Source organism: Notolepis coatsorum, assembly GCF_963971535.1.
Source record: "Notolepis coatsorum genome assembly, chromosome: 7".
NCBI classification, from domain to species: Eukaryota; Metazoa; Chordata; class Actinopteri; order Aulopiformes; family Paralepididae; genus Notolepis; species Notolepis coatsorum.
Window position 1 is genome coordinate 34,153,470 of NC_140171.1, and position 19,785 is coordinate 34,173,254.

General features: G+C 43.5%; 1 protein-coding gene across 1 annotated transcript in view; it reads right to left on the reverse strand.

The window, feature by feature from the left end:
* The window catches only part of cc2d1a (coiled-coil and C2 domain containing 1A), a 55,395-nt gene extending 36,161 nt beyond the window's left edge, over nt 1-19,234 (reverse strand). Inside the window, exons 1-13 of the mRNA XM_084318530.1 lie at nt 19,082-19,234; nt 18,553-18,641; nt 18,299-18,425; nt 17,125-17,231; nt 14,224-14,466; nt 12,684-13,011; nt 12,259-12,368; nt 9,143-9,215; nt 7,293-7,397; nt 4,741-4,868; nt 4,418-4,490; nt 3,024-3,151; nt 2,106-2,196 (exon numbers count right to left, since the gene is read on the reverse strand). Of these exons, the coding sequence (XP_084174656.1) occupies nt 2,106-2,196; nt 3,024-3,151; nt 4,418-4,490; nt 4,741-4,868; nt 7,293-7,397; nt 9,143-9,215; nt 12,259-12,368; nt 12,684-13,011; nt 14,224-14,466; nt 17,125-17,231; nt 18,299-18,425; nt 18,553-18,609 (1,570 nt within the window). The 5' untranslated portion in view covers nt 18,610-18,641; nt 19,082-19,234. The remainder of the gene's footprint in view (nt 1-2,105; nt 2,197-3,023; nt 3,152-4,417; nt 4,491-4,740; nt 4,869-7,292; nt 7,398-9,142; nt 9,216-12,258; nt 12,369-12,683; nt 13,012-14,223; nt 14,467-17,124; nt 17,232-18,298; nt 18,426-18,552; nt 18,642-19,081) is intronic.
* Nucleotides 19,235-19,785: the final 551 nt, after the last annotated feature.

Here is a 19,785-nt window from a genome sequence, read left to right on the forward strand (position 1 = left end):
CGTATATATACTGCGCTACTAAAGTGGGACTTTTTTTTCAGTCCAGTTTCTTACCCTCCAATAGAGTCACAGACGTAAAGCCTCCCCGCGATGCCACGTGTGGGAGTAAGGCCAAGTTCGGCCTACCATCGGTATTGAGACATCGTGTATATTAATATTTGAATAGTCATATTTGGCACTATATCGTCGAGTTGGACGTAGTCTATTAAGCTAATAATAGTCTGTTAATATATAGTGCTTCGTGCGGTGAGAATACTACCGTAGTCAGTACCCCATCGTTTCGGGCAGAGAACTGGCTGCTTACCCAGGGTGGTTGACCCTATGTGAAGCTGCACCCGAGGAGCCCCAGAGCCGACGAGCGAGTGGACCTGTATACCGGATTATTCTACCGACGACAGCCCGCCTTCCCAGGCACGGATTATGCTTTGGATACTTTGATTATTCTATGGATAAAGACCCCCGACACTACTGTGTGTTGGAACCCCCCCCCCCTGGAGAGGACGCAAGGTGAGGAGACGCTCTGCAAGACGAGGTCTCTCCACATCTCTCCCCCGTGGACCGGAGAGAGCCGGCCCACAAAGAGTCCACCTGCTTTCATCTGTGGTCCAAGGATCGCCGGCGCATTGAACGGCACTACAGTGGGTTCACCTGGGATACCCTTGGCCGGACGAGGCAGCTGGATTCTACCCCCCCCCCCTCCTACTCCTGTCGGCTTACAAGCGACCGGATTAACCCCCTCTAGTGTATCCAGCCTATAATCATTAAAGTATCATTGCTGTTATTCCTTAACTATTCCAGGTCGTATATTTACCACCTGCGCCTTCAGAGATTGGACATTATCTATTGATATACCGACGAATACTCCTTGCCATAAAAGTGCATACTATTTCAATTCATAAATGTAATTAAGTGATTAAGTGTTTATTCTACACACCATCGCTGTGTAGGAAATAAAGACCTGTTTCTAATTCGTACATTTGTGTTGGATCCGTTTCATCTACGTGAGAGTGTTCATGATAATATATTTATGCCGTGTACTGGGTGGCCGAATATTAAGTACAAAGGTAGTGGTAGTAAGTATCATATCTAGTAATACAGTCAGGGAATTGTACCCCTCAGTTACACAATGCATGCATATTTATAGCGCTTTTCTGGTACAAGTACCACTCAAAGCGCTTTACAGTTGACCATAATTCAGACTGCAGCCATTTTGCTCTTATGTCATGTTCGGGTTGGGTTTCTCTGGAAACCAACCTGAGCTGTGACATAAGAGCAAAATGGCCACTGTGTGAATATGGTCAATGGAATGACTGCATACATTTTTCAGTATGGGTTTCCCCAGTGGGAATTGAACCCCAAACCCTGTGTGGCAAGTGGCCCAGTGTTGGGGAGTAGTCAACTAACGTTACATGTAGTTCAATTAGGACATTGCATTGACTTACAGTCCTTCCCTAACCCCTCACCTTAACCATAACCATACATCCTTAGCCCCTCACCTTAACCCAGGCCATCAGAGCCTTGAACACTGAACTCTCCACACACAAGCACACATGAGCACACACACACCACACACACTGTACACGCTCACACACTAGCAGCCACTTTAACATGAGCACACACACACTCATGCTGTACACGCTCACACTTATGGTCACTTTACAAAAGGAAAGGTCACTTTAAGAATAGTATAGTATAACTTGAGATTGTATAATATAGCATTGTATAGCAGTGTACATAAAGACCCAGTGCCTCATCCGTAGCTAACAGTGTATTGCACTACCGCAGGACCTAGCATGTCCTACCATGCTCTGTAAAAACTCATGTACATATACCGATATGCCCTACTTTGATTACTTGTATTATTGCACAATGTCGTTCTATTGGATTCTTATTATATTTATATTATTATTATTGTATTATGCACAATCGCTGCGGGCAAGACCCCCCGCATTTCATTGTATACTTGTATGCCGTGACAATTAAAACTCTTGACTCTTGACTTGACTACATCCCCGACACAGACTACTGACCCAAAGGTCTCCAGGATTTTAGCCTAAGTCACAAACACACACACACCCACACACCCAATATTATACTGTGCATACCTTTAGGTCCTAGTTTGAGGGTTTGAGCAGGAGCGGAGGAGCCTGGTGGAGCTGGAGCTTTGGATTTCTGGGCTGAAGGACGCACTGCAGGCTACAGAAAAACAAAGAACAGGTTTAGAATCACTGGGTTGAATTGTTACTCCAGGAAGCATCTACGGAGCTTCTTTTTGGAACGTTCAGCGTTTCACTTTCATGGTAATCGTGGGGTCCACAGCATCCTCTTCTTCTGCTTTTTTCCATGCCTTATTGCCTTGTTGGCGGCACGGTGGTGTAGTGGTTAACACTGCCGCCTCATAGCTAGAAGGTCCAGGGTTCGATTCCCGCTTGGGGACCAGGTTTCCGCGTTGCCAGGTACCCAGGTGGGGTATCTCCCGGGCCTTTCTGTGTGGAGTTTGCATGTTCTCCCCGTGCTCACAAGGGTCCCCCCCCCCCCCCCCCCCCCGCCCGATAAGATAAACCCAATGGAAAAACATGCACAACAGATCGCTAACCCTGTTGCGTCCCTGACGAAGACGGACAGGAGCACTTGGATTGGTCCCCAGGGCGCGGCCCTACGCCGCAGCCCCTATCTGCTCCCGGCTGCCCTTTGGGGGAAGGACGACAGGATGGGTCAAGTGCAGAGACTCAATCGCATCGGCGACGCAAGAAAAAATGTGTGTGTGCCGCCCATCACATGTGTGTGTCACTGCTTGCCGAATAAAGACTTCTTCAAAGTCCAGTTATATATTGAGAGTGTATCCCTTTGCTGGCTTTCTTGTAGACAATTGTAAGTCACTTTGAATTAAAGCATCAGCTAAATTAATAAATGCTCATATTAAAAGAGGCTAAACTGTTTCCTACAAGCTGCGTTTCTGTTAATAGTTTGCTAATAATTTCAGCATCTGTGGTAGTGTCCTGATCTATAAGTTTTACTGTTACCATGGCAACTTCTCCTGTTCCACCATCCTCTTCATCCTCTTCTGCGTCCTGATTGGCTATATTCATGGCCGTTTCCAGGACACCCATGAAGTTCTGCTGACTCTCTAAACCCTGGAGCGGAGGACAGCCTAAGAGGACCCCACACACACACACACACACACACACACACACACACACACACACACACACACACACACACACACACACACACACACACACACACACACACACACACACACACACACACACACACACACACACACACACACACACACACACACACACACACACACACACACACACACACACACACACACACACACACACACACACACACACACACACACACACACACACACACACACACACACACACACACACACAACTGGTAGTTCAGTATGTTACCTGGTGGTACTGGTAGTTCAGTATGTTACCTGGTGGTACTGGTAGTTCAGTATGTTACCTGGTGGTACTGGTAGTTCAGTGTGTTGTTATCTGGTGGTACTGGTAGTTCAGTATGTTCTCTGGTGGTACTGGTAGTTCAGTATGTTACCTGGTGGTACTGGTAGTTCAGTATGTTCTCTGGTGGTACTGGTAGTTCAGTATGTTCTCTGGTGGTACTGGTAGTTCAGTATGTTACCTGGTGGTACTGGTAGTTCAGTATGTTACCTGGTGGTACTGGTAGTTCAGTATGTTACCTGGTGGTACTGGTAGTTCAGTATGTTACCTGGTGGTACTGGTAGTTCAGTATGTTACCTGGTGGTACTGGTAGTTCAGTATGTTCTCTGGTGGTACTGGTAGTTCAGTATGTTCTCTGGTGGTACTGGTAGTTCAGTATGTTACCTGGTGGTACTGGTAGTTCAGTATGTTCTCTGGTGGTACTGGTAGTTCAGTATGTTACCTGGTGGTACTGGTAGTTCAGTGTGTTATTTAGTGGTACTGGTAGTTCAGTATGTTATCTGGTGGTACTGGTAGTTCAGTATGTTACCTGGTGGTACTGGTAGTTCAGTATGTTCTCTGGTGGTACTGGTAGTTCAGTATGTTACCTGGTGGTACTGGTAGTTCAGTATGTTCTCTGGTGGTACTGGTAGTTCAGTATGTTACCTGGTGGTACTGGTAGTTCAGTATGTTACCTGGTGGTACTGGTAGTTCAGTGTGTTACCTGGTGGTACTGGTAGTTCAGTATGTTACCTGGTGGTACTGGTAGTTCAGTGTGTTACCTGGTGGTACTGGTAGTTCAGTATGTTACCTGGTGGTACTGGTAGTTCAGTGTGTTACCTGGTGGTACTGGTAGTTCAGTATGTTCTCTGGTGGTACTGGTAGTTCAGTATGTTCTCTGGTGGTACTGGTAGTTCAGTATGTTCTCTGGTGGTACTGGTAGTTCAGTATGTTACCTGGTGGTACTGGTAGATCAGCCAAGTTGACTGGTCGTCCAGCTTTGTGAGCTCTGATTGCATCCTGGTATTGCTGTTAAGAGAGTAGATATGACTTAGATAATAACGCTATTACTGATTGAATACACTAGATATTACTGTATTTTCAATCAATAAGAAACTAAAAGACAATCCTTATTGTATTACATATGGATTTCAGAACACTGATTTTAAAACACAGCATCTGTGCCTGATGAGGAGCATGTGACGGCTTGAAACATTGAAACATTTAGTCCAGTGAAACGAGGTCCACCGCCAAATGAAAAGCACGTGGTCTACATTACCTTGACGATGCGCTGGTGCATGCGGGCCTTGCGGTCATCTCCTTTGCTCTTGGCTCCCTCTGCGGCAGCCCTGTATCTGTCCATCCTCTGCTGCAAGGCCTCCCCCACGCTACCAGGGACAGGCAGGGCTGTGTGAGACACACACACACACACACACACACACACACACACACACACACACACACACACACGTTGTATAATATGTACACAACATACATAGCTTTGACCTCCACTTTATTAAGCAGTAGGTAGGAGGGATTATGTATACTTAAAGATCCCCGCCAGATGTATTTTAAGTCCTTCAAAAACTTTCTATATTGAATAACAATTTGTGTTTGTATGTTTTTTCCCCACCAAATTGTTCAGAAAACACTGAAAATGGCATCTCTACACCATTTCCAAAGAATACAAGGATCTATGAATATGCAACTTGACAACAAGTAGCCATTGCATATTTACCAGGAATTCCACGTCTGCAGCTTAACCCATTCCCCGCCAAAATCACTGTTCAGCGTTATTGCCTGCCATGCGTTGTCTGCCAATATCGCTGTACAGCGTGTTTCAAGTTCATATTTCATATTTTCGTCATGGAATTCATATTTCACCCACGGAGCCTTGTCATATGCTGCGGGAGCCATCACAACTCTGCAACGCTTCAATACCGCCACCTGGTGGCTGATCGGCAAGTTGCAACCGGAAGTTGATCTCTTGGGTTCCCGGTGCGTCTCACTATTCCATCCGGGCACTCGCTTATCGTCCCTGGACTCAAGACACACACCGTGGATATCGATCCGTTGCCATAACTCAATAATCCACATGATTTGGGCGTATATTAGTATTATACAAACCGGAACTGGATCGCATCGATCCACATCACATAACTGGGATCTGTTGGCTCCACTCTCATCGCCCATCGCTACGAGGAAGCTGCCGTGAGTTTCAGCGTTTTTCTTTATCATTTTCGATACAAACAGCTCTGATCTATATATCACCCATACTACATAAAACGACCCCCCCCCCCCCCCCCCCCCCCCCTCCGTTCACCCACGGATGATCAGTCATAACGCTTAGGACCATGTACAGTTGAAATTTTTAATATAACGTTGATCGGTATCAAACAGCATTTGATAATCTAATATATGCATTTATGTCTATATCTCACGTTCTAGGAAATACTGCAGAAAACGATAAAAACATATTTATACTCTAGACGGTATTTTCGTATGAATGTGTGAATGAAAAAGTAAAACGTTCCTACATCCTGAACGATAGCTAATCGATGTTGAATGGGCCATAGTAATGTCAATTTAGCAATACAATTTAAAAAGTTATAGCCCTGCAAAGAAGGTGAACATCTCCATAGACTTATAGTACTGGCAGAGAATGGTTTAGGATGATCAAAGTGGTGGCAGAGAATGGGTTAAGACATACCTTAAGACAAGGTCAATACCTACTCAGCTGTCTGTGTCTGCTGAAGCTAAAGGTATCAAGTTACCACATATTGGACCATGATAGGTTCAACCCATTAGTGACATCTAGGGATGTCCCGATCCGATCACGTGATCAGGATCGGGGCCGATCACGTGATTTCCCGAAGATCGGGATCGGCAAAAAAAATAAAGAATAATCTGTATTTTCTTTATTTTTTGTATTCAACAAACATGACCATGTTCACGTCTTAAACTCATACTGAAGCCTTAGTTTTGGTTTTAAATTGCATATCATCATTCATTTATTTATTGTCACACAGAGCAGAAGAATTTTGCCAAAACAAACCAATAGTATCCAGCTGCAGAACGGCAGACCAGCCACACTCTCAGACCCAAATGCAGTTCCTTTGATTTAATTATACATCAAATGATTTATGTCAAGGATTGCAATGCCTCGCTTGAATGAAGTTAACTTTTCACCTGGATAACGTCAACATTCAGGGTGAATGTAATGTGAGAAATTGGGATTAAGAAAAAAATAAAAATTTTGATCGGATCGGGAAAGATTGGTATCGGTAGATACTCAAAATCACATGATCGGATCGGGAGCAAAAAAATTTGATCGGGACATCCCTAGTGACATCATATGCAACTCAGATTTCAGGGAAGTACAGAGATGCTCTCCCTCTTCAGGAGAATTGTGTGAAAAAGGGGCTCTGGTGGCAACTTGCAAGCTCTGCACAAATAACAATCTGTATAGTCAAAGTCATGTTTCCAAGAGGGGTTATCCATAAAAAACACGTTTTCGAGTGGAGAGAATCTTTAGGATTAGGGTTAAGGTACGAGTTAGGTTTATAAACAGCCATAAGCAAATGCCCCAGGGGCAAAATAGTGTGAAAATAGGGAGTGGTGTTCGTACTTTCATCCAGCATCCAGAGTGACTCTACCGATCCCTCTACAGACTGTTGAGCTCAAAGCTGTGTATGTTGTGTACATAATTATATAGCTCTTGTGTGGTAAGTAGCCAAGCTGTGTGTCAAATATAAGTAAATAAATATCAGTGGGTGCTTGTTGCCAATTTGCATTTAGATTCCTTCAAATTCATAGATACCGTGGTCTTACCAGCATTGGCCACTGGGGTCACAGCAGGGGAAGGAGCGGCAGGAGCAGCAGGTCTGGAGGAAGACTGGGGAGCAGCAGGAGCAGAGCGCTTTTCTACAACATCACCTGGAGATGGACAGAGGAGAGAGGGGATCGAGAGGAGGACATAGGAGAGAGGAGATCGAGAGGAGGACAGAGAGAGGGGATCGAGAGGAGGACAGAGGAGAGAGGAGATTGAGAGGAGGACAGAGGAGAGAGGGGATCGAGAGGAGGACAGAGGAGAGAGGAGATCGAGAGGAGGACAGAGGAGAGAGGGGATCGAGAGGAGGACAGAGAGAAGGGATCGAGAGGAGGACAGAGGAGAGAGGGGATCGAGAGGAGGACAGAGGAGAGAGGAGATCGAGAGGAGGACAGAGGAGAGAGGAGATCGAGAGAAGGACAGAGGAGAGAGGAGATCGAGAGGACAGAGGAGATCGAGAGGAGGACAGAGGAGAGAGGGGATCAAGAGGAGGACAGAGGAGAGAGGGGATCGAGAGGACAGAGGAGAGAGGATCGAGAGGAGGACAGAGGAGATCGAGAGGAGGACAGAGGAGAGACAGAGAAAGGGCGAGACCAGAGATTCAGAAAAGTTATTATCCATCAAATAACAATAAGTTGCAGAGATAACAATAAGGACAGAGAATGAAGAGGAAGGAGAGTGGAGGAGAGCGAGAGGACAGAGGAGAGAGAGGAGGAGAGAGGACAGAGGAGAGAGAGGAGAGAGGAGGAGAGGAGAGGAGAGAGGACAGAGGAGAGAGGAGAGAGCAGGACAGAGGAGAGAGGACAGAGGAGAGAGGACAGATGAGAGAAGAGGATAGAGGGAGAGAAAGGAGGACAGAGGAAGAGAGAAGAGGACAGAGGGAGAGAGAAAAGGACAGAGGGAGAGAGAAGCTCTTATGCTCTTAGGTCACACTCGGGTTGGGATTCCGAACAGGGTGGAAAGGAATCCCAACATGAGCATGACATAAGAGCAGGAGGACAGAGGAGAGACAGAGAAAGGGTGAGACCAGAGATTCAGAAAAGTTATTATCCATCAAATAACAATAAGTTGCAGAGATAACAATAAGGACAGAGAATGAAGAGGAAGGAGAGTGGAGGAGAGCGAGAGGACAGAGGAGAGAGAGCAGAGAGAGGAGGAGAGAGGAGAGAGAGGAGGAGAGAGGACAGAGAGAGAGGAGAGAGGAGAGAGAGCAGGACAGATGAGAAGAAGACAGAGGGAGAGAGAAGAGGACAGAGGGAGAGAGAAGCTCTTATGCTCTTAGGTCACACTCAGGTTGGGATTCCGAACAGGGTGGAAAGGAATCCCAACCCGAGCATGACATAAGAGCAAAATGGCTGCCGTGTGAATATGGCCAATGTCGACTCCTAAACGTGCCTCTCTGTCTTGCCTCTTGCCTGTCCTAAACTTGTCTGCCGTACACAAACATCCAACGAGCTCCAGCCCGAGCTTCAGAGCAGCCAGGCAGGAGGCTTTGAGTAAGGCTCAGAGTCGTAGCAAGGGGGGGGGTTGTTCTTTCCACTGCGTGTAACTGGCAGCCTTTTAGTAAATAAATAAGTGATCAAATAGAGAAAATAAGCAAAACAGCCATGGCTAATTCTTTGCTCCCACTGACCTTGTTCATGTTGTGTTCTAAGAAATGTGAGTCAACGAACACATCAACAATGTGTTTTTCTGTTGTTCCTTTTGGCATTGTTCTTAGTTCTTCTTGAGACAATGTTTAGCTACATCATTTTAACCCCAGATTTATTTTCTCTATTTCTCTTTGCACCTTTCATTGCTTTGTAAAATAAAAAGGGTGGCTTAAGTTGTGATTCCATGTGGCTCCACTGACCAGGAGGGGGCGGTAGGGAGCTGAGGTCAACAGGCTCCCCTCTGTCCAGCGCCTCCACCACTGGATCCAGTCTCTGCAGAGGAAAGTCAGATGTAGTGTGACCAATGCAACCACTCAATCAGTTATTTTTTTTTAATTTCTTTTATCAATGTGGGGTATATTCACATATATTTTGATGAATTTGTGTTGAAGATGGAAAATAATAATTTGGAACTTTTCATAACAGAATATAAATCTGTTAAATATCAGTGTTTACCAAGGTAAACAAACCTTTTACAGCCATAAAATAAAGCAAAAAGAAAAACTCATATTTACATGTTGCATAGTGTTAGTCCCCTTTCCTTGATTAGGCCTTTAAAAAGGTCCACTTGCACTTCACAAAACCAGATACAATGTTTTCCGTATATTACGGGGCGATTTCTGATTTCTCTCCCACTTTCAACTAGTGCCACCAAGTAAAATATGAACTTCCCTCATTGTAATCGCAGTCTAAAACCCTGAATTAAGGTCCTGAATAGTCTAGAGCCCTGCTCAAAATGCAGTAAATTGTAATGTCGTAAATAGGAGGGTGAGAATCGGAAATATCGAGTTGACATCGCTCCTATTCGATTACTTAAACAACCCGATGCAAATCAATGTGAATTCTGGTCTGACATTACATACACAGTGACCTAACAACAATATAGCCTGAATATGAATGTCTGTTAATACTGTAGAACCAATCACATCCCTCCTTACATACAGTATTGTAACACAATTGGCAATATATTGGGAGGTGTTTTCAACACTACTACACTCAGGTATGCACAGGCTGAAATGGTGGTTCCACTGAAGAGCTACTACCCCAACACCTCCAGTATGGGCAATGGCTTAACGTTACACTTCAATATGCATGGTAAATACACAGTCAACTGTTCCTTGTCTGTCCCAGTGTGGGTTTCTTTCTGTCTTGGTTGCCATCTGACCAAATATCTTGCCACTATTTGGTGCAAAGCTGTAAACAACTGCTTTGTCCTGAATAATCAGGCTCCCGACTCTAACGACGAAGCATGTCAGATGGGCACTCCACTGTGATCCCCACACCAGGACAAATGGGAGAGTAAACAGGGAATAGGCAGCATTTGTTCACATTCTCCAAATGTAGGACAAAACAAACTGATGTAAACCATGATGAAGACCATCAATTCCCAGAAATTGTCATAATAACCTCCTTTTTACCCCCTTGAATGCCATCATCCACTTCAATGTTAGCATTAAAAATGCATAATCTATGTTTTAAATTATGGATATGTGTCTAATCTGCCCGTCGCTTATCAATGACTTGTTTGCAGTCAACATTGTCGAAACGGATATTTTTTTTTTTTTTTATCGGTTCATATCCTTTTTATAGCATTTCGAAAAGCTATCGTTCTCTCTAAAATTTCCGGAAAATTGAAAGATTCCCCCATAAACGGCATTTATTGGAATATTCTCGAATACACTAGACACGTTGTCATTTGTCGGCCTATTTATGAATCGTTTTCAAATAAACGCTAGATTATCGATAGTATATGTGTACTTATGCACGCTATAGAAGCGGGCTGAAAAATCTATTCTCTAATTTCCTCAACATCACACACACACACACGGCACATGCTGATATCTCAGTGAATACAGCTCTGATTATCCTAAAACTGGTAACATAGACTCCTTACCTTAGATCAGATGTTCTCCAAAAAGATTATTCCAATTCCTGATCGCCATTCCAAATATCGATCACGTTTATTGATTGATTATTGGCTGCTGTAAATATATATTACACGCTGCTTTCCATCTCGCGATCACTTCCATGTTCATCAGACGGCTCGCCAGCATAATGGAGCCAGTTGGCTCCACCTCTACAGATCCAGCAGTATAATCGAATGGGCTGCAGTTACACAGGGATAGACGATAGGGGGCGGTATTTTCCCATCTGAGCTCCTAGAGGCTCTGCTGTACCAACGGGAGACTCGGTTGATGAAATATGAATTCAGATCGCTAATAAAAAAATCAAACGACAAAACATGTCGTCGGCACTCAAAGTGTTAATGAATAAAATGAATTTATTCACACACACACACGATATATTACATATATTCATGTGAAAACATCATCGTCGATATTGTGTGCGTGTGCCAGGTCTCCCAAGAAGCTATTTAAAGCTTTTGGAGGGAGCCTGATCACAAATATAAACAAAATAAACAAACAAAAACATACAACGTGGGTAGGCTTGCACACCTACCTACTAACAAACATACAACATAGATACATAAATACAGACAATTAATATACGCAAGTGTGGATTCTATTTAGAGATATGATTTGAGCAGTTCCTCTTTCAGTGATTTCTGAGATTCATAAGCATATTAAATGTCTGTGGAAATGGGGAAATCTCCTGCCGCTGAATGGAGAAACACCGTAGGGCGACTGAAGGGGAACGCCTGAAGACGGATCACACATAGCTTTTCAAAATAGCGCAGCCGGTGTTGGAAAAGCAGTTGCTTGACACTGTCACTGACAAAACAAACGTGTTTCAAACAATGAAAACGTCCTGCTGACAGATCTTATTCGGGCCAAATACAATAGCAAATACACCAAAAGTAGGCGTGACTGCAAGAAAAGCCAAAGCAGCCGGATTCGCCGGTCTGATGTACACTGGTTTATGTTGCACACAATCTTACACATATCCCAACACGGTAAGCAGTGATGCACAAATGTAGTTAATTTGCAAGATATTGTTAATGAGTTTGTCATGTTATCCGACGATGCTGAATCTTTGTGATGTGTTAATTACAGGCTCAATGAAATGATTTATGGAGAGAGATCAACTGAATTAAAATATAATTAAAATTAGTAAGTTGTTTTATAAACTTAAAACATGGTTTTTATTCATTAAAAACATCACAAAGCAGTAGAATCAAAAATCTAGTGAACTAAAGATCGTGGCAATAATCTATCTCGGGAAACCAACCACACAGATTACTGGGACAAAATAAAGTGCAGATGTATCTTAGGTGAAATGCACCTTTAACTACCGTATGTGATCTCTGTTATGCATCACAGAGACAACAGAAGAGGATTGGTTGAGGCCCTGTTACCTTAGCGATGAGGTAGTGTCGTTTGGCCAGCTCAGAGTCTCCGCCCTGCTTGGCGTGGATGGCAGCCAACTTGTACTCCCTCTGTCTGGACATAACCGCCAGCTTCAGCTCTGGAGGAGACAGGAGAGCAGAGACACAATAACACATTTTTCTTTATTTTCATCTGCGTTTGGCTGCGTTTATTTTAACTGGTCTGTAACTTTACAATCATTGCAAACGAGGACAACCTTGATGGTTGTTAGAGTTTTAAATAAAGGTTTGAATGAATGAATGAAAATTAATGGGAGGGAGGGAGAGAGAGAAAGAGAGAGAGAGAGAAAGAGAATGTTCTGAATACATCAGCAGTGTGCACCTTCATTTGTGAGCCACTGAGAACCCCACAGTTCCGGGTGGGTGCATGTGTGCACTTGAATATGTATATATACCTGAGTGCTGTGCATTGGGTTGGCAGGGGGTGAGGGGGGAGATAGCGGGCGTGTCCGGGGTTATGGCAGAAACAGGTTTCTGTGGTGGAGCCAGAAAGTTGGGCCTAGCATTAGGGGCTGAAGGTGGAGCCTCCCTCAGAGGTTTCTGATTGGTGGGTGGGGTGGGCATCAGTGCAGGGGCTGGCAGTTCACTTTCCTTGATTGGTTCAGGTTGAGGTGCAGGTTGAGGTGCAGGAGTGGGCTTTCCACCTGTTGCGACAGGAGGCGGGATCTCCTCTTCATTGATAGTTTTCCCTTTTTTGAGAGACACCAACATGGACTGCAATGTCTAAGAAGAAAGAGGATAAATATTAGATTCTGTATTGTACAGCATTGATTTGGGTTGAATTATGCATTGTAAGTATAGAAAAAAGACAGTAAAATAAGTAACTACCGTATTGTGCCGAATATAAGACTCTTAGAAAAAACGATCTGAAAAAGGAACGTCATCTTATTTTTGGCTTTAACCCTTTCACTGCCACACTACCAAATGGTTAACCCTTTCACTGCGACACTACAGAATTTTAACCCTTTCACTGCCACACGACAAAGGGTTAACCCTTTCACTACCCACTGCAGAAAGTTAACCCTTTCACTACCACACTACAGGCAGTTAACGTAACAGTCTGCAGTGTGGTAGTGAAAGGGTTAACCTTCTGTAGTGTGGTAGTGAAAGGGTTAACCTTCTGTAGTGTGGTAGTGAAATGGTTAATGACTTTTAAAATGTCATTATACAATCATTAATGATGGGGGGGGGGGGGCATTTCTCCTCTCCTCAAGGTGCGAGGAACAGCTAGTCTCCAGGGCTCTGTCCCAACCGGTTCAGGTCCCCTACAGATTTCCGGTTGCATGCCGGGGGTGCCTGGGTGTACCCGACTGGAGGACCAAGCGAGCCCGCATGTCGAACCGAAACCAAACCAGTGTGGAGGTCTCACCAGGGCCCTTGTGCGCCGCCGGGTTCCCAACTCGCTCCTCCCCGAAGGTTGACTGTCTCCCCTGTGAGGGTCCGAGCACCTGGTGGTTACAACCCCTCTTCCTACCATTCTGTGTTTGTGAAAGTGGCAAACCCAAAAACAGTTGGCGGTGGATCACTCGGCTCGTGCGTCGATGAAGAACACGGGTAGATGAAGGAACTAATGTGAATAGCAGGACACATTGATAGACACTTCAAACCCTGGGTTAAAAAACAGCCAAATTTTTTTTTTATATATAAAACATTTACCAAAAGATGTTAAAAAACAACAGCCTATTGTTTTATTCAATTTTTTCTTTTTAATAAAAGATGATAAAAGTAACAGCCTACGTTGAATAAAACAATGTGTATTATTATCATTATTTTCTAATACAATTATTTTCTTTGGTCTTCAAAAAGTATTTTTCCAAAGATTTGTCTTGAAAAAGAGGGGTCGTCTTATAATCAGGGTTGTCTTATATTTGGACCAATACGGTGCAACACAGACAAAGGGCAGAGGTTATCCTGAGGTTTGGAGGGATGAGTCACCTTTAGCCCGCGGTCATATCTGCGAGCTTTGCTGGACTCCCCTGCAGCCGTGGCGTTGCTAACGGCAGTCTGGTACATGTCAATGCGCTCCATCAGGTGGGACTCCAGCCCAGCTGGGCCACTGGGAGTGGTGGGGGTGGAGCAAGGAGTGGAGTTGGAGCTGGTTAGAGTGGAGGCAGGAAGAGGAAGAGCAGGTTTTGGAGGCTCCTCCTCACTGTCCCCTAAAACCTCATTCAGCTCTGCCTGTGGGTGGGCCGTGACAAAACACACTGAATGTAGAGGGAAATTATGAAATGCAAAATTACTGACCATTATTCACACAGCAGCCATTTAGTCCTTATGTCATGCTCAGGATGGGATTCCTTTCCACCCTGTTCCCACCTGCAAAATGGCCACTGTGTGAATATGGTCAATGCCAGTAATTGTTTTCACTGTTATTACACTTAGTTGACAAATCGGTCATTAGGATCTTAGTTGACCAAAACTGTTTAGTAGGTTAGTCCCCCTCCCCCCATGCCGTTATTTCACTTCAATGATAAGCACCACCAAAATGCCATCAAAATCATTTTAATAAGCACTAGATTGAAGGGTCATTTTGCATGTCTGTATTAATTTGCAGAAGGACAATAATGTTGGAAAAGCAATTTGACATATTTATCCATTAAAGGGGCTAATCATTTAAGGGTTGTTTCAAATAATTTTTTGGAACAATTTTGGTAATATTGTGAAATTTTCCTTTTATAGCAATGTATACAAATAAATCAAATGCACTGCGTAAAAATCCAGTCTCTGTGACTATCCCAGGCCCTATAATCAGAATTAGCTAACATTAATTACAGGCCTGAATCTTAAGAACCAATCTGCCAAGTGGTGTTCCAGGGGTCACAACGGAAAACTAAAACTATGGTCGCTTTTTTAAATCCAGCTAGAGGCTGCCTGTGCCTCTGAGAGTCTGTAGAAAACCTCTGTTGTGCGTAGAAGAAAGAAAAGGAAGACCAAAGACTACCTGGAGATGCACAGTAGAGAAAGAAAGAAAAGAGGCAGGGTGGAGCTCATGGCCTGAAGCAAGAACAATGGCAGCTGACCGGGAGAAGTGGAAACGCTCTGTGAAGGCCTTATGTGCCACTAGGCACGAAGTGGATAAGTAACAGGTGTGTAGAGCATGGTGCCAGGCTTGCTTGCTCTATTTCAGCTGGACATGTAAGCTCAGTCTTGCTCATTTCTCCAAAAATGCCTACCCCACCTTTAATGCTAGTCGTCAAACTCGTATGACCATTAGTCACTAAGAATATCTTGAGTTGAGGACAGGCCTATACTTTGATTAACTCAATCAGCACTGGACCTGATGATAGTCGGGTTAACTCGACAACCGGTCAGCGCCAGACCCGAGTATAGTCGGGTTTTCATAGTTATTTCTTTTATTCGATATTTCCATGCATTACAGGCACACAGACATCTGGGTTAACATGGGGAATCATCCTGAGAATGCCAAAGTGCAATACCGGCCGCATCCACCCAGGTGGCAGTATCAAGCACCCTTTGAAACATTATATCTTGGCCTGTGCGCCGATCAAAAGTCTCCGGTCGGATTTTTATTGGTCGGGTAAGGGGACTGGTTTAGAGCCATATGAAATCTGTTTTATTTTTTTCCAAATTCCATTTTATTTTTTTCCAAATTCCGTTTTTTCCGTTTTAATATTTCAGAATTCTGTATTTTGCTTTGTACGCTCATTTTACCATCAGAAATAGTGTCTGATAAGTGGGAATGAATAAATGTCCACAATTTAATAAGATATAACAGTCCATTTAATAGGGCTGTCTTAAATACTTTGAAGCTTCGAAGCTTCGTTCGATGGGCATGGGATTCAAATATGAAAATAAAATTTGATTATTAAAAAAAAAAAAAGTATATATATTTTTGCAAAATCAACCCTGCCTCTCTTTGTTAACTACAACAAGCAATGCTGTTTGTTATTTAAGATGAGGTTGGACTCGGCACTGACAGATTTGTGTTCATTGTGCTGCTTTTATAAAGCCTCAAATGACGGCTTACAATATTTCATGAAAGGAAAGTGTTTTGTTTGTCTAAGATTTAAAAAGGTTTAAACTTTACAGCACTGACAAAGTTGAACAAAGTGCTGTACAAGTCCCACAACACAAAAAAAAAAGTAAAAAAAAAAAAATCTTTTTTAGTTGAATCCATTTTTATTGCTCAATTCCGCGATTCCGTCCGCGATTCCGTGATCGCGGATTCCATATGGCTCTAGACTGGTTGTCCCGATCGTATTGCGAAGCGTGAAATGCTCCCAGTGCATGATGTGTAGCGGATTATGTTGGCGACACGATCGACACCAATACTGGGACTCGCGATCAGATAATTGGAATATTCTTTTTGGGGTACATCCTAGTGAAGGTAAGGCCTATATGGTATCAATCCTGCTGTGATCCAACCATGACTTCACTTCGATCACAATATATGTGTGTAACGTTACTCCACAATGTGTGCCGTTGGTGACGCTCAAAGCATAAAAAAAAAACGTGTACAGGCGAGAAACGGTAACGTTTTTAGTGAATTGCACGTATTGCTGCATAGTGTCGTTTTCTGGGATTAAACAGGATTACTCTAAAACTATACTCATATTCACCACGGTATAAAACGGGAATGTATGGATGAAAAAATTATTTCTTTAACACATATTGAACAATAGTCGATGTCAAATGGGCCATAGTATTGTATCCATAGCTATAATATAGAATATAGTTATAGCTCTACAAACACCGCCACGTATTCCTATATTTTAGAGCGTCGGCCTGTTAACAACACATCACGCATATTGCTGTGGCGCTGATTGAGTTAAGGTACATCATGGGTGGATCAGGGGGGGGGATGAGTCTGTTTACCATCAGGTCTTCATCATCATCTAGTTCTTCATCACCACCTTCATCATCATCCAGGTCTTTCATACACAGAGCTGCCATTCGCTCGATCTCAGACATAGGAACAGGGCCTAGACGTGGAAAAACACCCTCATTAGGAACACGACAGGATCACATAGCAGATCATCACTAGGGTGTAGTATCATCAAATAAACTCTCACCGGAAATCCAATGTCATATAATATATAGATTCACTTTTTTACAGCCTTTTCTTTTGCCTTTATGAAATTATTTTAGGGGTAATGTTCTGCATTCACAAGGCCATCTCATCAAATCCATTGTTTAACAAGATACAAACTGTCACATTAATGTAAGTTATAATAGTAATAATAATAAATATTATTTGTATAGCACCTTTCATAAAATAATTGGAGCCCTAAGTGCTTCACAGCAGTAAAAATAGACATACAATGCAGTAAAAAAAAGAGTCTTAATGTAAGAGTTATGACACTGTTGGTACACATTTATTTTTTGAGTAATCTCTATTTCAGGGCATGTTCTGAACTTTTTTTTTTTTTATCCACTTTTTCTCCCATTTTTCTATATTTTTCTCCCATCCCAATTTTCGTATCATCCAATTCAACCCTCCCCTGTCACGAACGCTGTTTCTTGCCTCCCACAAGCTGGCTGCAATGTGGACTAAGTCATACATAGCACAAGTCCCCTCCGGTACTTGAGGTAACAGCAGTCGCATCTTTTCACCTGCGCAGCTCGATCTCTCAGTGGCGAGGAGTAACGCGTGGGAGGCTCATGCTGCCCCCGACACTTCCTGATTCTACTGCGCAGGCGCACCAACCGACCTGTAGGAGTCGCTGTCCACAACGCCTGATCCCCACCCATCAGTTTCCCACCCCCTAATACGGCCAATGTGTATTAGTATGAACGACCAGCTAAACTGAAAGCAATGTGGAGCGCTGGGCTCGAACAGTCGAGCCCAGCGTCTCCGCATTTGTGGCGAGCGCCTTGCCCACTACGCCACGTAAGCCGCCGGCATGTTCTGAACTTTTAAGGGCAGGACTTCCTCCGTGCATTTACTTTTAGGTGTGTTTCATTTGCAAGTTGGAGACTGCATCCAATTCATTCACATCTTCAGCAATGAAGACAGTCATAAAGATAGGTTAAGATAAATATTCCTTACCTCTGCCTCCCTTCTTACCAGGCATCCCTCCTCCTCCTCCTCCCATCAGAGCCAGCAGCTCTGCTTCCAGCTCTTCCTCATTTCCACCCTCATCCATCCCTCCATCCAGGTCAAGGAGTAACCCCATCTTAGAGAGAGAATGAACAGGAAGAAGAGTCGCTTTTCAATGCCTGAAGCATGTCTGCTGCTATTAATGTTACCAGTATGCCCATCATCACAACATTTGATCACCAATAAACCACCAGGTGCATTACCTGTTTGGCTCGAGCGGCCCCTTGACCCCGAGGCGGGGGGTTCCGACTGCGACTCATGGATTGACGTCTATTATGGTAACTAGAGAACACTGGAAAGACCATATGAAATTGTGAACAGAGAGCGTCGTAGACAGTGCCGCATTTGCCAAACTTTAACAGTGTATTTAATGTGAACCTTAATCATCATATATGATGAATTGAAAATGGGGGACCCTGATGTAAACAAGATGAAAGTCTTTCTCTGGTCTGCATCCCCTTAACAATTGTATGTATTGAGCTGTACTGTACCCATTCTGCAATCTGTTAATAACGTTTTCAATCAACCCTTGCTAACGTTAACGGGGTGACGTTAGAAGTCGTGGCGCTGTCAGTACGACTACTACCAATGTACGTTAGCTATATCAGTCAACACTCAACATCACACATGTCATTTCCAGTTGTAGAGTTAAACTAGTGTTTACTATGTTCGCTAGGTGCCATGCAAGTTTGTAAATAATACCAGTAGTACCACATGCTAACGTTAAATTACCTTGTCACACGTTTCCAGGTGATTGTGATGTTACAAGATTCGCGTATTAATTTAGAATGCAAAAATAATTAAGACAACTTTTAGAGAGAAGCAAGATAGGACTATCTAGGTAGTTTATGAATTGAGCTGTCAAAACAAACGCAAAGAGAAAGAGTCGAGTTGTGGAATTTACTTCCTGCTTCGCGTTTCCAATGGCAACGCAACTCGTGCTTTACGGCTTTGGGCGAACACGCCCCTTACTAACGTAAACAGTATTATCAGCATCAAATATCACCATCATATAAATAACAACTTTGAGGTAACTTAACTACAGTACACGCATTTGTACACCTTCTCCCCAATTTAGTCGTTCTGTTAATTCCCCGTGTGTTGCCTCTGTACACTAGTCTGCAAAACAGCTCTGTTCAAGGTGCCTTAGTTAGGACCAACTTAGTTTGAAAGAAAATGCGGGAATATCTTTGAATCGCATATACCATATAGCATCACAAACAACAACCAAGCTTATATGAACATGTATGAGTTATGCAGTGATGATGTATTAGTTATCAGAAGTAACCGAACTATATTTTCTGCGTAATCATCGTCGTTTCAATGGACACAAATGCCATGGACACTCCCCCCCCCCCCCCCAACTCATTTCGGTTCTTATTTATAAAAGAGACTCAAATATGTTATACATATATTACAATATGTTATGGTAAAAT